We start from the raw sequence: 16022 nt of genomic DNA on the forward strand, positions 1-16022 counted from the left end.
GCTCCAAATTATTCATACACTCTTAAAAATAAAGGTCCTTCACAATGCCATAGAAGAAACCTTTTTGTCTAAATGGTTCCATAGAGTACCTTTAACATCCGAAGAACCTTTCTGTTTCACGAAAGGTTCTTTGTGGTGAAAAAATATTCTTTAAATTATAAAAGGTACGAAAGAGATGGTTCTTTAAAGAACCTTTGGCTGAATGGTTCATTGTGAAACTAAAATTGGTTCCTCTTCAAAGCACCTTTATTTTTAAGAGTGTAGGTAAATATGATCAAGGAAGGCTGTGAAAATAAATCTGCACCGTTTAGCCTTTGGATCTTTTCTTGAAAATCGTTACGAAAATCTAACCTTTCATTGGAGAATACAAATTTTAAATAGTGGGATGTCATTATGAAATAAATGTGATTTTCTCTAATACACATTGCTCATAATTATTCTTTTACAACCTCTTATTTTTGCCAAGATAACAGCTCTGCGTCTTAACTTATAATGCCTAATACGTTTAAAGAACACCTGACAAAGAGATTGAGACAATTCCTCTATAGAGATGAGTGCGAATCATTTTGAGCAAAACTGTATAAACATTTCCTGTTTGTCCCCAATTTTATGTATAATGAGACGGCTTATGCTTCAATGTTTGAATTTAGTTTTGTATGCAAAAATATAATCGTGTCAACATATTAAAACGTAAGTTTCGCATTGAAAGAAATTATTTAAAAAAAATACTTTTAAAAACTTATCCAATGAGAGTGCACGATAGATTTCAAAGCATTTCAACGTGAGACCTCAAGAACATTTACACAAATACCGGTTGAACTACTGACACGGATGAGTCTTTGTGAGATTCACCCACAAACAAATCCTCCCTCTCTGACACTGACAAACAGACCAATCAGGAAGCAGAGATTTGAGTAGGTGGAGCTAAAAGCAATGACAAGCACACAACATCCGAGACTAGTACAAGTGACGAGCACAAACTCACACAACAACACACACAGACAGACATCAGATCAACAGCAAGCGGATGAAGAGAGACATCTCAGCACGAGCACGATATTATAATACAACCGTTAATACTGTAAAAGACAAACACGCTGTAACACTGTTATTAATGAGACGCGCTGCTGCTCTCGAACTACTTTATCACTTTAGTTGGGATAAAGCTGAACGACTGCTGATTGGTTATGTAAATCCAGTTGAATGACCGCTGATTGGTTGGTTCATTAGAAGTACAAGGAAAGGGTTTTTCTCTGAAAAATAGGGAAACATGATAAACATTTGTGTGTTTAGCGTAGAAACGTTGAGCGTATCAGAAGTAGTTCTGCAAAAAAATTCACTTAAATCCACCACGGACAGCTCTTAAACACACGAAAATACTTGGACACATCAAAGATCAACAAGATATTTTAGGACTGATCACAGTAATTCAGTTCTGCAAAGTTCAGACGGAAGAAGATGGGTTTTTAAAGGACCTCTGGGAACCCCACCGGGCATAAATGAACCCGTTTAATTTCATAAATTAAACCTGCTCTATCTGCTTAGACACGCACATGATTAACACAAGTAACACATGCTTTCTAAACCTCCTTCCGTTTGGTTATCAACATACATTTTTCTGGAACAGAAAGAAAGTGGTCAGATAGGGCCAGGTAAGGTCAAATAAGATCAGATGAGGTCTTATAGGGTGAGATAAGGTCTGATAGGGTCAGATAATATTAGACCGGGTCAGACAGGGTGAGATAAGGTCTTATAGGGTCAGATAAGGTCTAATAGGGTGAGATCAGGTCTGATAGGGTCAGATAAGGTCAGATAAGATTAGACCGGGTCAGACAGGGTGAGATAAGGTCTGATGGGGTCAGATAAGATTAGACCGGGTCAGACAGGGTGAGATAAGGTCTGATAGGGTCAGATAAGATTAGACCGGGTCAGACAGGGTGAGATAAGGTCTGATAGGGTCAGATAATATTAGACCGGGTCAGACAGGGTGAGATAAGGTCTGATAGGGTCAGATAATGACTGATAGGGTGAGATAAGGTCTGATAGGGTCAGACATGGTCAAACTGTCTAAAAAGAAAAAAAGTTCTGAAGACATAGAAAATGCTTGTTTTCCAGCAGGTTAAGCAGACATCATATTGCTATGGCAACAAAGTAAAGACAGTCTAAGACAGATCTGAAGAACAAACAGTCACATCTGTAACCATAGTGATGAGGGTCAAAGTCTTTCCTCCTTTTGGCCATAACACTGATCAGCTTCAAAGTTCATGTTTCGTTCCCTCCGTTTCTCCGCTCACTCTTGTATTAAATCCTCTCTCATCCTCCATCTTCCTGTGGCTATATGACATTCTCAAAGAGCTGCAATGATCGCATGATGTTTTCATCCTGCAAACATGAACAAAAGACATAATGACAAGTGAAATAAAGTAAGAGAAAGAGAGAACGAAACAGCAGCTAGTTTCTACAGTTTACTCATTCAAACCAGAGTTTGTCGATTTCATCGTTACTGCAGTACTCACTCTTCATCACTAGAGGGCACTGCACTCATTTACATTATCCGTGAATGAAACATCAGCACACTTTACCATTTATACTGTAAGTATACTACATTTGTATACTATAAATGGATGCTATTGCTTTCAGTTCAGGCATCAATCTGCAAATGGATTTATAAGTGCACTGCATTATGGGATACAGTTTTTCACAGGTTTGCAAATGTAGAAGGTCATTGCACAGAAACAGTTGACACAGTGTGTATTGTAAGAAGCTCAGAATAAGAACAGGTACCTCTTGACAAGAGAGGATAAACTCATCCAGTGTGACCACTCCGTCTCTATTCTTGTCCATTTTCTAGAAAGAGAACATCATTCATCTTATTCTAAATGGTTGTTTAAAAATGTAACCACTGAAGTCTGACGTACAGCATCTCACGGGGGCATGTATCCTACCTGAAAGAAAGCATCCACGTGTTGTTTGGTGGTGTCAGTCTTCAGGGCAGGATATGTAAAACGGCCCATCATATCATAAATGGCTTTCACTATATGCGTCATTTCCTGAAACACACAAACACACACACGCACGCGCACACGCACGCACACACACACACACGCACACACACACATAAATGCTTGAAGTCATGTGTTAAATTCTGCATGAGATCAGTTCTGTTTAATGCACTGAACGAAGCTGGTTAAGAGACCAAAGTTAGTGTTACAGTAATCTAGACCAGAGGTTCTGGGGGTCCGCAGTCTTCAAAGCAACAACATCAACAAACATTACTGCGCCTGTAGATTATTTCTGATAACAAGCAAAAGAAACCAAGAAGAAAAGTTTCTAGGCTAAACTTGCCTCTCCAATATTTTGAATGTAGACTGCGATACCAAGCTCAACCGCTAGATGTCAGTGTACCGCACGGTTTCTTTAAATGCGACAAAACTACAGGACTCATTCAACAAATTGCTTATTTAATAAAATGAACATACAACAAAATTCAACATACCGTTTATTTAATACAATTATTATACAATAAAATAATAATATAAATTAATATTAACATAAATTAAATTAAATATAAATAGTTATATTATCAGACACTAGCTAGACCGATAAACAAACACAGATCAGAAGTTAACTGCAATCCAGGCGCGCGCGTCCGATGAAACGGACAAAATCTTTCTACAAAATCATTTGTGACCCACGCTATAGCATAATGAGCCGGAATGCGCACTGTGTTTGAGCTTAAGGCAGTAAAAAATGTCGATTTCGTCAAATTTGAGGTTGCATTAAGTGCATTAAGCCCTCATCTAGCAATCCCAATGCTAAAAAAACCCAACTAAAATAATCAGCATTTGTACGTTTTCTGAGAAGTGCACCTTCCCCTGAATCTTTCCTAATCCAATAGATGCGTGTCCATCGGAAGCAAGCGCTTGTGCGTCTGACGTTTCGCCTAGCGATATCAAAACCTACCAAAATCTACTCAATAATATTGACATTATCTTCATGTCGTAACCTTTGGGAGAAGGAGAAAAGTAACGTTAGCATCGACACAAAAATAACTTAAAATGTGATTAACGGTTGCTTAGCACGTTTCCTATCATGAAGGAGAAGATGGCGACCTCTAGTGGCTGTGTGAAGGTATTCACGTTAAAACACAGCACAACATTCTAGTCTGAATGAGGTAAATAAATAAAGTGGAAAATTGAATGAAAACAGACTTTGGCGATAACAATTAATTTCCAACAATTCATACAGTACATCGTTTTGAAGGTTTTAATAGAGCTTGCTATACATTATAAAATTGTGCTGTTTCATAAGAACACTTAAATCAGCAAAATAAACCTTTTTGAAAGAATTTTTAGAAAGCACATAAGTGGAATTAAAATAATTAAAAATCAATGTTTTTATTTATATGCATGAAACACATATTTTGTTCGAAAAAAATCAATACACATACTTTAAGGAGTGCAAAATGTGGTAAACATGCTTAATAACTGTAACAATTTCCAATTTTGTCAACTTTAAGGGGTCCCTGGCCCCAAAAGGTTTGAGAACCCCTGAGCTAGACTAATGATAAATACTTTGTAGTAGCTTCAAAATAAAAGTTTTAATTGGTTTGATTGGTTTACATTGGTTTAAATAAATCCCACACTTCAGTTTTTGTTATTTCATAGCATTTATTCCTTTACTATTATTTCAAAATGTGAATGACAATCAAGAATGAGTAACGAATGAAACGTTCACACACAAACCTCTTTATTAATGTAACCATCTTGGTTGATGTCGTATAGATTAAAGGTCCACTGTAACTTCTCTGTTGTTGAGCCTCTCAGTAAGATGGACAGAGCGGTCACAAAGTCCTGAGAGAGAAAGAGCAAGAGAGAGGATAAGAGTGAAAAGAAGAGTGATTCATCCTTAAGACGCAACGACAAACAAAGAGAGCGAGAGAAAGCGATCACCTCAAATTTGATGGATCCATTGTGGGAGGAGTCAAAAGCGTTGAACAGGTAATGTGCGTATGTGCTGGCATCTGCAGAGAGAAAGTGAATTTTTTTAAACGTATTTATATACTTTTCAACGATCAACAACATGAGTCTAATTATTCAAACACTTCGCCATACATCGACAACCAAAAAGGACAAGCACTTCAGGCTATCCGATTCAAGGTTTTCACTTGGTGAAAAATCCCCTTAGTGCTATGAGAGCGGAAGTGACGTAGCTGGCAGAGATTTCTGCAGAAGTACGTCATCGTCCCGTGTGCATATAGCCTATTATAAGAAGACATCAGTAATATCACTTAAATGTTCTAGAATGTGACGTTAGTAATCTCCTGTAAGTTTAATCAAAGCTAAATAAGTCGCATGGTTTAAGCCACCTCTCATGTCCAAATGGTGGAACAAGTTTTGTGCAAATGCTTAAACTTCCACAACAATCTACGAACACACAAACGCGCACGCACAAACGCGGCACACACCTCCTTGAGGAAAGAACTGTGAGTAGATTTGTTTGAAGGTCTCCTCATTCACGACTCCACTGGGACATTCCTGAGAAACAGTGAGAAAACACATGTACTGATCAGTGTGTGTGTGTGTGTGTAAGTGTTTCTGTGAGTGAGTGTGTGTCTGTGTGTGTGAGTGTGTCTGTGTGCGTGTCTGTAAGTGTGTGTGCGTGTCTGTGAATGTGTGTGTTTGTCTGTGGGTGTTTGTGTGCGCATGTGTGTGAATGTGTGTGTGTCTGTAAGTGTTTTTGTGAGTGTGCGTGTGTCTGTGAATGTGTGTGTGTGTCTGTGGGTGTTTGTGTGCGCATGTGTGTGAATGTGTGTGTGTCTGTAAGTGTTTCTGTGAGTGTGCGTGTGTCTGTGAATGTGTGTGTGTCTGTAAGTGTTTCTGTGAGTGTGCGTGTGTCTGTGAATGTGTCTGTGAATGTGTGTGTGTGTGTGTGTGTGTGTGTGTGTCTGTCTGAGTGTGCGTAGTGTTGTTTGTGATGTGGTGTGTGTGCGTGAAAATGTTGTGTGATGTGTGTGTGATTGTGTGTGTTGTAGTGTTTTGTGAGTGTGCGTGATGTGTTGTGTGTGTTCTGTGTGTGATTGTGTGTTGTGTGCGATGTGTGTCTGATGTGTGTGTGTCTGTGGTGTTTGTGGCGCATGTGTGTGAATGTGTGTTGTCGTAAGTGTTTTGTAGTTCGTGTGTCTGTGAATGTGTGTGTGTCTGTGAGTGTTGTGTGTGCGCAATGTGTGTGAATGTGTGTGTGTGTTGAAGTTTTCTGTGAGTGTGTGTGTCTGGGATGTGTGTGTTGTCTGTAAGTGTTTTGTGTGGTGTCTGGTGTGTCTTGTGAAATGTGTGTTGTGATTGTTGTGCGTTGTCTGTGAATGTGTGTGTGTGTCTGTGGGTGTTTTGGTGTCGCATGTGTGTGAATGTGTGGTGTCTGTAAGTGTTTCTGTGAGTGGTGCGTGTGTCTGTGATGTGTGGATCTTGTGTGTGTGTCGAGTGGGTGTCGGAATGTGGTGATGTCGGGGTGTTCTGTGTGCGCATGTTTGTGTGTGGGTCTGTGTCTGCGGTGTGGCTGTGCTTGTGATGCTGTAGGTGTGTGCTGTGGTGTGTAAGTGGTGTAATGTCTGTGTGTGTGTCTGTGAGGTGTGTAGTGATGTGTGTAGTGTGTGTGTGTCTGTAGTGTGAGCGTGAGTTGTGTGAGTGTCGTGTGATGAAGTCTGTGCGTGTCATTGTGTGTGTATGTGTGTGTGTGTGTGTCTGTGCGTGTGTGATGTGTCTGTGTCTGTTTGTGTCGTGTGTGTGTGTGTCTGTGTGCTGTCAGTGTATATGTGTCTGTGTCTGTGCGTGATGAAGTCGGTGTGTGTGTGTCTTTGTGTATGTCGTGTGTGTGTGTCTGTGCTGTGATGTCGTGTGTGTGTCGTTGTGCTTGTGTGGTGTTGCGCGGGGTGGTGTTGTGAGGTGGTGGTTTTGTTGTTGTGTGTGTTGTGGTGTTGGTGTGTGTGTTGTTGTTTTGTTGTTTGGGTGGTTTGGGGGTGTGTGGTGTGTGTTGCTGTGTGTGTTTGTGTTTTGTGAGTGTCTGATGTTTGACGTTTAACTGTGTGTGCTGTGTGTGTGAGATGTTGTGTGATTTGTGTGTGTGAATGTTGTGTCTGATGTGTTTGTGAGATGATCGTCGTGTTGACGCTCGTCATTGTTGTTCTGTGTAAAGTTTGATTGGTGTGTTGTGCGTGCATGTGTGTGAGGTATGTGTGTTTGTGTGTGCTGTTGTGAGTAGTGTGTTGTGAGTGTGCTGTGTTGTGGTCGTGTGTAGTGTGTGTGTCTGGTGTGGTTTGTAGTGAATGTGTGTTGTGATGTGTATTTGTGTGTGTGTGTGTGTGTGTAAGTGTTTCTGTGAGTGAGTGTGTGTCTGTGTGTGTGAGTGTGTCTGTGTGCGTGTCTGTAAGTGTGTGTGCGTGTCTGTGAATGTGTGTGTTTGTCTGTGGGTGTTTGTGTGCGCATGTGTGTGAATGTGTGTGTGTCTGTAAGTGTTTTTGTGAGTGTGCGTGTGTCTGTGAATGTGTGTGTGTGTCTGTGGGTGTTTGTGTGCGCATGTGTGTGAATGTGTGTGTGTCTGTAAGTGTTTCTGTGAGTGTGCGTGTGTCTGTGAATGTGTGTGTGTCTGTAAGTGTTTCTGTGAGTGTGCGTGTGTCTGTGAATGTGTCTGTGAATGTGTGTGTGTGTGTGTGTGTGTGTGTGTGTCTGTCTCTGAGTGTTTACATACGTTTTTAAAGCCCCTGTACAGCACTTGTAGTTCTTTCTTGCTGAAGCTAGTTTGTGCCTGTAGTTGCTCCAATCCTTCAGGACGATGACAAACTACCGACAACTCCAATTCATCATCTAGTTTATCTACACACACAGAGAGAGAGAGAGAGAGAGAGAGAGAGAGAGAGAGAGAGAGAGAGAGAGAGAGAGAGAAATTATTGCACATCTCTATAGAAGACACTAGGGGGAGCTGCAGTGCATCTGCATATTTTATTGTATATATTGTAACTAAAGCAAGGTAATACTTGTAAAATGTACCACCACAACACAATCACTTAAAAAAAACTAAAGCATATACCATAAAAATAACCTGCAGTACAATTTAATATTATTTCAGTGTGAAAACCAGCCTACCAAAATCTCATTAACATAGAAGTAAATTTTCTTGTAGTCTTGCAAGTGAGAAAAAAACAGACTAGAAGCTTTTCTATGACTGATAGCAGTTTAATAGAGGCTTCAATTCACTCCTGATCAATTTACTTCATTTACAAGTATTTGGCGGTTGTATTATTGACAGGTAAAACCTTAAGTATGATGACCCAATTTTGTTCCTATGTATTTCCAAGAAAAAGAACAGTCTTTATATTCAGAACAATATGGTCGTTTCAAAGCTGAATAAAAAATGTATGAGAATTAAAAGTCAAAGCTCTAAAACAGACAATTAATCGTCATAATCGCAATGACTTATTAGACAATTAATCGTCAGCCAAATTTCATAATCGTGACAGCCCTAGATTGGATGTCTCTGTGAGTCAATCAAATCAAAATCAAATCCCTTTATTGTCACTCAACCATATACACAAGTGCAGCAGTAGGTGAAAAACTTGGGTGCAGTTCCGACCAACACGACAGTATGATAAGAGACAGAATTGTAGATTACAAGTAACAAAAATGACAATACTTTACAATAGATATTTTCCCGTACACATTTACACAGTAAACATTTCTGTACAAGTGTTTCACCATAGTATAACGAATGACACATAATGGGAGGGGTTAAAAGATCATTTGATGACACCAGCCACAAAGGCAAGTCTTTTCAGAGGTGAAGCTAGTAGTAATATTTTGATTTAGATCACAAAGATTCCCTGCAGTCTGTATGTAATCTGAGGTATGTTCTGTGTGACGCGCTGACTTCATCATTACAATCAAGAAACAAAGACTGAATATCAAAGAAACAGGGAATTTGTAGATTGAGATTAAAATGAGATGCATGCTTTTCCACTTGTCCTAAATACCACACAGTCAGAAACATTTTTGCTGAATGTGAATCAATTAATAATTAGGCATTTTAATTAATTTAATTGTACAAATTACAAAGAATTTTTAAACAGACAGAGAGAGACACACACACACACGAGAAGAAAGAGAGAGGGGTTAGAGATGTGCAGGTGACCGCTCTATCATCATATGACGCTTATAACATATGAATGAAGGTCGTGTGTGTGTGTGTGTGTGTGTGTGTGTGTGTGTGTGTGAAGGGTGATGAAAGTGAACACACCGAAGGACACACACAGGTGAGGTCAGAGGTCACATGCCTGAGGCTCACTGCTTTAGCAGAGACATACTGTAATGCATCACTGCACAATTTCTAACGCACGTACACACATATGCGGATGAATATACACGTGTGCACAAAACACACACGCATCGATCTCTATTATTTTATTGTTAATTGTTTTTAATACGTGTTCTCTCATTCACACTGTAAACTGACTTTTGCTCTTGTTTATTGTTTATTCTTATCATTTGTCCTGGATTGTCTCATCGTGCCTTCTTCTGTATTTTCTTCCCTTTGTAATTTATTCTTTGTTTTGACCCTCACGTCAGTTTTTCACGGCGCCAAAAGTACAGATCACAAAAGATGTTTAAACTTGAAACACAAAGGCATTCAAGTGTTATTACGTCTCCATGTTGAACAGATTCATTTGCTTTAAAGATCAAGTTCTGCTTTAATCTGATAATGTTGATGATCTGTCAGGCACCTGATAAATCGGATTCATCAGATTTGAAACACAACACATACATTCATTACAAGACACTTTTCTATAGATCACATTCAGGTAGACACACATCTAACCGCACAAACAATAACAGCTACACCATCTGTTTATTCCTCAACTACAGAGGGCTAACAAACAACCCTCTATCCATCCAACTACCTACTGTACTTTACTTCATCTTTTCTTCGGATGTGTGTGTGTGTGTGTGTGTGTGTGTGTCTCACCCTCTGAGCTGATGAATCCGAGCGTGTGCAAAAGTTTTAGAGCTCCACAAAGCAGAAAAACTATAGCTAAAGTCTGCAGTCCATCTCCCTCTCCTCTCTCCATCTCTTCTGACTGATCTCTCTATCCTCCGCTTTTCTTTAGTCACTCACTCTTTCTGTGCTGTTGTGTTGCATTGTCAGCATCTCTCTCTCTCGCTCGCTCTCTCTCTCTCTCTCTCTCACTCTCTCTCTCTCTGTCTCTCTCTCTCTCTCTCTCTCTCACTCTCTCTCTCTCTCTCTGTCTCTCTCTCTCTCTCTCACACACACACATAGGCATAATGATTTTGATACTGTACAAAATGTGTATTGTATTCCTTAACCCTCACCCTTCTCCCAAATCCTACACTTTTAAATATAAATCATTTAATTTGAGAACACAAATGTGTGACACAAATTTGACAATGCCAAAAAAAATCATAAAGGCCTACACTTTCTATATGCATAATATAATTTCTCATTTTGAGGTTGAGGTGAAAATTTGGTAAAGTATTGACAGTTTTCATTAAATTTACCCACAAGATTATCTTTAAATATTTCTAATATTGTGTTGCAGTGTGTGTGTGTGTGTGTGTGTGTGTGTGTGTGTGTCTGCGTGCCCTTCACAAATCTCAGGTGAGGCTGTAGCCCCAGATGAGTTCTGCTCTCAGGTAGGACATTAAAACCAATGTCAGCTCACAGTGTGTGTGTGTGTGTGTGTGTGTGTGAGAGAGAGAGAGAGAGTGTGTGTTGCTTCACATTTAAAAAAAACATTGGAATTATATTATGCTGTAGATCATAACACATAAAACATTCCTCAGCAAAACTCTTCCTAGATCATAACCCTTCCATGCTCTCCTTTAAAAAACATAACACTCTTATGACCAAGCATGAGTTATTACACAGACACACACACATTGTTTGATTAATGAGACTCATTTAAAAGTGTAACCACCCACCCACACAGGTTTTCCCAGGGACATTTTTCCAGGATCTACATTTGTCCAGTATGAATGAATTAATAATGAAAGTGAATTCATATCTCTTCGGTTGACAGACGTCCATCTGTAATGCTGAACTCTCTGATGTGTGAAGCCCATGCCACTGAACAGATCTTTACAAGCCATTTTTAATTATTCAGGGCATGATGCTATAACCATTCCCATAATCATCCACATCATATGTTTAATTTATAAAAACATCAATTTAACATGGTGACCAAAGTGGGGACGTACCAACTCCAGAACAATGACTGCTAAGGTTTCAAATGACCACTAGATGGAGACAAATAACAACCAGTCGAACATGTCACACGGTCACAAATTAGTAATTAAAAAAGGAATAAATTGTAAACGAAATGCAACATACTTCAAGTATGTTGTAGTGCAGATGCAGTCGCTGATTTTAATCCTCAGTGTCACTCAGTAAAACACACATTCTCCCTCTCTCTCGCACGCGTGTTCCGTCTCACACACAGCTATAATCCTCTGGTTTATGATGATGGTTTGCATAATCATAATTAGCATAATCTGTGTAATACCACAGCAACTGAGAAGAGCTCCACTTTCAAGACGGATAAAACACACACACACACACACACACACACACACACACACACACACACACACACACACACACACACACACACACACACGCACACACACACACACACACGTTGGGTTTCCATGTTTTATGGGGACATTCCATAGACGCAATGGTTTTTATACTGTACAAACTGTATATCATATTCCCTAGTACCCTAACCCTAACAATCACACACAACTGTCTGCTCTTTTAGATTTTCACAAAAGTTAATTATGTATGATTTATAAGCTTGTTTCCTCATGGGGACAAAAAAAATGTCCCCACAAGGACAAGGATTTTGGATATTGCCATCTTTGTGGGGACATTCTGTCCCCATACTGTAGGGTTTACCCTTCCCACACACACACACACACTCAGTTGAGCTGTGTAATAACTCATTACACACTGTTCCACTTCAACCATCTTATAAATGACAACACAAACACACACGCACACATCTTCTGTGAGTGTGATTATATTTACATGTGTGTTTGTGTGAGCGTGTCTGTACTTGCATGCATGCGTGCACACGCACATGCACGCACGCACACACACATGTCTGGTTTACTATCTCTGTGGGGACAGTCCATAGGCATAATGTTTTTTATACTGTACAAACTGTATATTCTATCCCCTACCCCTAACCCAACCCCTAAACCTAAAGATCATAAAAAAACTTTTTGCATTTTTAGATACAAATTTTAGATTAGGAGCTATACTGGCATCTACTGGTATGTGATTCTATTGGTGGGATGTTATCTGGCAAAAGGGAACCAATAAACACCATTAAATCATATTGGTATAATGCCAAAAACAAGTTTTTAATGGACAAATCTAATTCATAATGTATTTTAATAGAAACCATTATAATTTCTGTAATAGTTTTTTTCAGAAGGGATGTTTTCACACAAAACTAATGCAAATGATTACAGACTGAATTGTAGAAGAAAGGTATTTGGAAATCTTCAAGATTTCTCCGGATTTAACTCAATTTTGTGGATAACCTACACACACGAAACCCCTTCACTAGAGCGAGGGAGCGAGAGGGAGAGGGAGAGAGAGCGAGAGACTGGAGGATTAAGCAATAACTAGTGTGTGTATGTGTGCTAAGAAGACATTTTAAATTAGGGCTGCAGCTATCGATTATTTTAGTAATCGAGTATTCTACTGATTTTCTATCGATTAATCGGGTATTCGGATAATAAGTACATTATTATTAAAGAGCAATACTAAATATACAAGAGAAAATAAGACAGGTCTCTTAAAATGAACAACTAATTTGTTTCCTTTTTAGAAAAATTAACATATTTATTGCTGAAATTATATACATTAATATCTGTGAAAACTAAACCCATTTAGTACATTCCATTGCCATATTACATTCAAAATGCAAAATAGGCCTAATACAAATGTATACATATGAAACATTAATAAAAATAGAAAGAATCATTTCAAAGCTAAACAACTAACTTCAGCTTATGCATGATGCATTTAGTTCATCTAAATTAGTTTTAGTTTCTTTTTTTAATATTAAATAGTAATATATTTGTCCACATAAAAATACCGAGTTACCCGGACTTTTATTTTGGCAGGTCGTCGGAAGACGCTTATTTTTTAGTGCTTTACTGTGCGTTCAGACCGCCGCCATTGAGAGCGTCAAAGTGGCCGGAAGTCATTCATTTTCAATGTGAGCCGGCGGCGAGGAGCGGTGCGGCGCGTCTTGGCCGTTGAGGGCGTCAAGGAGAGTTGAAATCAGGTCAACTTTATGGTAATGAGCTACGACGCGATTCGGCGGCAACCAATCGGAACGTAGAAGTCCATCGCTTGAGATGATTCCAGAGAAAGCAGCCCTGTAAACTTTGGTTCCGACCACATTAGTTCCCAAGCAAAATAGAGGAGAGGTTGATTATTGCTGTGGCGGGTTTCCCAATCATATACGACGCGTAAATAAAAAAATGATGCGTGGACCAAGGTGTCTGAGATTGTTTGTGTTCCTGGTGAGTTGCTGATGATGTGCATTGACGTTATACATTTTCTGTAAATAAGCGGGAATTTCATGCAAACTTTAGCGCCAGAGCATGCAAAACAGTGTTACTGCTGCAGAATATTTCACAAATTAATGTTAATTAAAGACCAAGGCTAGTAAATGTCTCCTATAATGTTGAAATTAGACTAGCACTTAACCATGAACACAAAAGCAACACCACACAAATGGCTTTTAATTGGTTTATTTCGTTAGCAAACGTGTAACTACAATAAAGTTCTTTCCACCGACCAATAAGCTATCACTTATTTATCAGCATGAGAAATAAGTGTGAGCGTGTGAACAGTCTAAAATGCGTGTGACTCACGGCGAATGCGGGAGACTTGAGACTAGAGTTTGGCACTCACTAAATCCTTGGTGTTTCGAGTCAGACGTGATCACCCAAACGTGTTTTTTCGTCAATTTTAACAATCATGGGTAGTTTAGACGGTTACAGTAAGGTTAGGGTTAGGGTGTGGGTTTCGTAAGACTTGAAACACCAAAGATTTAGTCAAAACCAACAAGCCACGCCCACGGATCTGACTCGAAACACCAAGAATTAAGTGAGTGCCAATAGAGTTTAGCGGGCTGTGCATCAGTAATAACGGTCCGTGGGGAAACGCAGCGCTCCGTGTGTACTGTAGTTAAATGGATTAAACGAGGCTTCGAGGCAACAAAAATATTCGAATAACTCGAGTTACTCGAGGAATCGTTTCAGCCCTATTTTAAATATTCACTAAAACACACACACACACACACACACACACAGAGAGAGAGCAAATCTGCGAGATACACAACCTGTGCAAACACACATTGAATATTCCATGATGTTTCTCAGCATCCGCTTTAATGATCAGTCCAAACTCGACTCAAACTACATTTCACTGAAACACACCGATAAAAGATCATTTCTGTTCAAGCAGAATTCAGATACGCACACATTCAAGTCTGTGACGGTGTTAATCTGGAGCGAGTACACAACGGGCCAGCAGCACAGCGCCATAAAGCTTTTCATTGTGATGCGCTCAGTAAACATCAGACCTGTGATGCTCTCTATATCGCCTGGCTGCTAGACTGAACGCTAAAAAACACTGAAGATTCAAACATATCTAAGCTCATAAGACTCTGAAGAGTGTCCTGTTTATTAACAATGTGATGCAGATTTTGTGAATCATTAGAGAAAATAATAAAAGAGAAACATCCATAAAAATGACCAGTCTGTCAGATCAATATCTCAAGAGTCAGATGACTCGCCTGCTTCCTGTCTGAACCAATCACAGCACACATCCATCAAGTTCATGTGTAAATATAATCCTTTAGATGTTTTTAAACGCTGTCTGTTGGTAGTCAAAAGTCAACGCTTTGACTCAAGAAAAACGTTGTCATTTATTTCTGAAGCACACTGAAGGTTTCATGCAAATTTAGAACCGAGAACAAGACGACAAATCAACAGGTGCTATTACTCGCCCGCCCTTCACTCTCTCTCTTTCTCTCTCTCTCTCTCTCTCTCTCACACACACACAGTCCAATCCGTCTTCCACCTTCCCGGACGTGAGCGATGGGTCGGGACCCTTCAGACGTGCAAACCCACAAACACTCCACACCGTCGTCCCTGTGTTACCATGACAACAGTGCTTCCAGGGTAACAGGCAGGAACACAGTTTGTGAATGGAGTAATAAATGACGCGTGTGCGTGTGTGTGGCGACTACATGTGCAGTGAACACACACATACACACACATGTATAAAATATTTACTGTACATAAAATAAATATTTTTAAAAAATCAGCACACACACGTGACGCACAAACTGTTAGCCGTTACCTCACTCTGCCAACAAAAAACATGTGCGTGTGTGTGTCATCAATCTGTGTGCACTTGTTGCTCAGTGCAGTGAGGATGTGTGTGACTCATCTAATTACAGAACACACGCACGCAAGTCAAGGCTGCGCACACAAACGCATCCACGCATGTTCCAGGCTAGACATGCGCAGATACGTACTTGCGTTTTTCATGTGTACACACACACACACACACACACACACACACACACACACATGCAGGTCTGTGTGTCTGTTAAATGTTAAGTTCTCCGTTCTTCCGTGTGTGTGACAGACGGGCAGGAAGAGTTTGTGTCTTACCTCTTGATGGTCGCCGCTGTCTCGTCTGCATAGCCAATGTGCCAACAACCGCCCCCATGTTGTCACCGTGGAAACAAGCGTGTGAGTGTTTGCCCCGTCACGTGTGTTTTACTCACTCGCTGTCTCTCGTTCTCTGTCTAATCCTCATCGTTTTGTCTCCGACTATAACGCTTTTGCCTCCAACTGCTGCTTGGTGCTCATTTTACCCCTCCCTTCACTTCCATACCTCTCTCTCTCTCTCTCTCTCTC

General features: G+C 39.9%; 1 protein-coding gene across 1 annotated transcript; it reads right to left on the bottom strand.

The window, feature by feature from the left end:
- Positions 1-428: 428 nt before the first annotated feature.
- kcnip1a (Kv channel interacting protein 1 a) lies at positions 429-16016 on the bottom strand. Its single transcript, XM_057349020.1, has 8 exons — positions 15774-16016; positions 7744-7868; positions 5468-5537; positions 4953-5023; positions 4746-4853; positions 2946-3050; positions 2785-2847; positions 429-2382 (listed from the first exon to the last, which is right to left on the bottom strand). Exons 1-8 carry the CDS (start codon positions 15829-15831, stop codon positions 2335-2337), a joined length of 648 nt encoding a protein of 215 aa, XP_057205003.1. The 5' UTR covers positions 15832-16016; the 3' UTR covers positions 429-2334.
- Between the last annotated feature and the right edge of the window lie 6 nt (positions 16017-16022).

The sequence above is a fragment of the Triplophysa rosa genome, linkage group LG13, assembly GCF_024868665.1.
Source record: "Triplophysa rosa linkage group LG13, Trosa_1v2, whole genome shotgun sequence".
In the NCBI taxonomy this organism is placed as follows: domain Eukaryota; kingdom Metazoa; phylum Chordata; class Actinopteri; order Cypriniformes; family Nemacheilidae; genus Triplophysa; species Triplophysa rosa.

Coding starts and splice junctions, on each gene's coding strand:
- kcnip1a (XM_057349020.1), bottom strand. CDS start 15,831: ATGGGGGCGGTTGTTGGCACATTGGCTATGCAGACGAGACAGCGGCGA. Junction 4,854..4,952: donor ATGGATCCATCAAATTTGAG/GTGATCGCTTTC, acceptor TTTCTCTCTCAG/GACTTTGTGACCGCTCTGTC. Junction 2,383..2,784: donor TTATCCTCTCTTGTCAAGAG/GTACCTGTTCTT, acceptor TCATGTTTGCAG/GATGAAAACATCATGCGATC.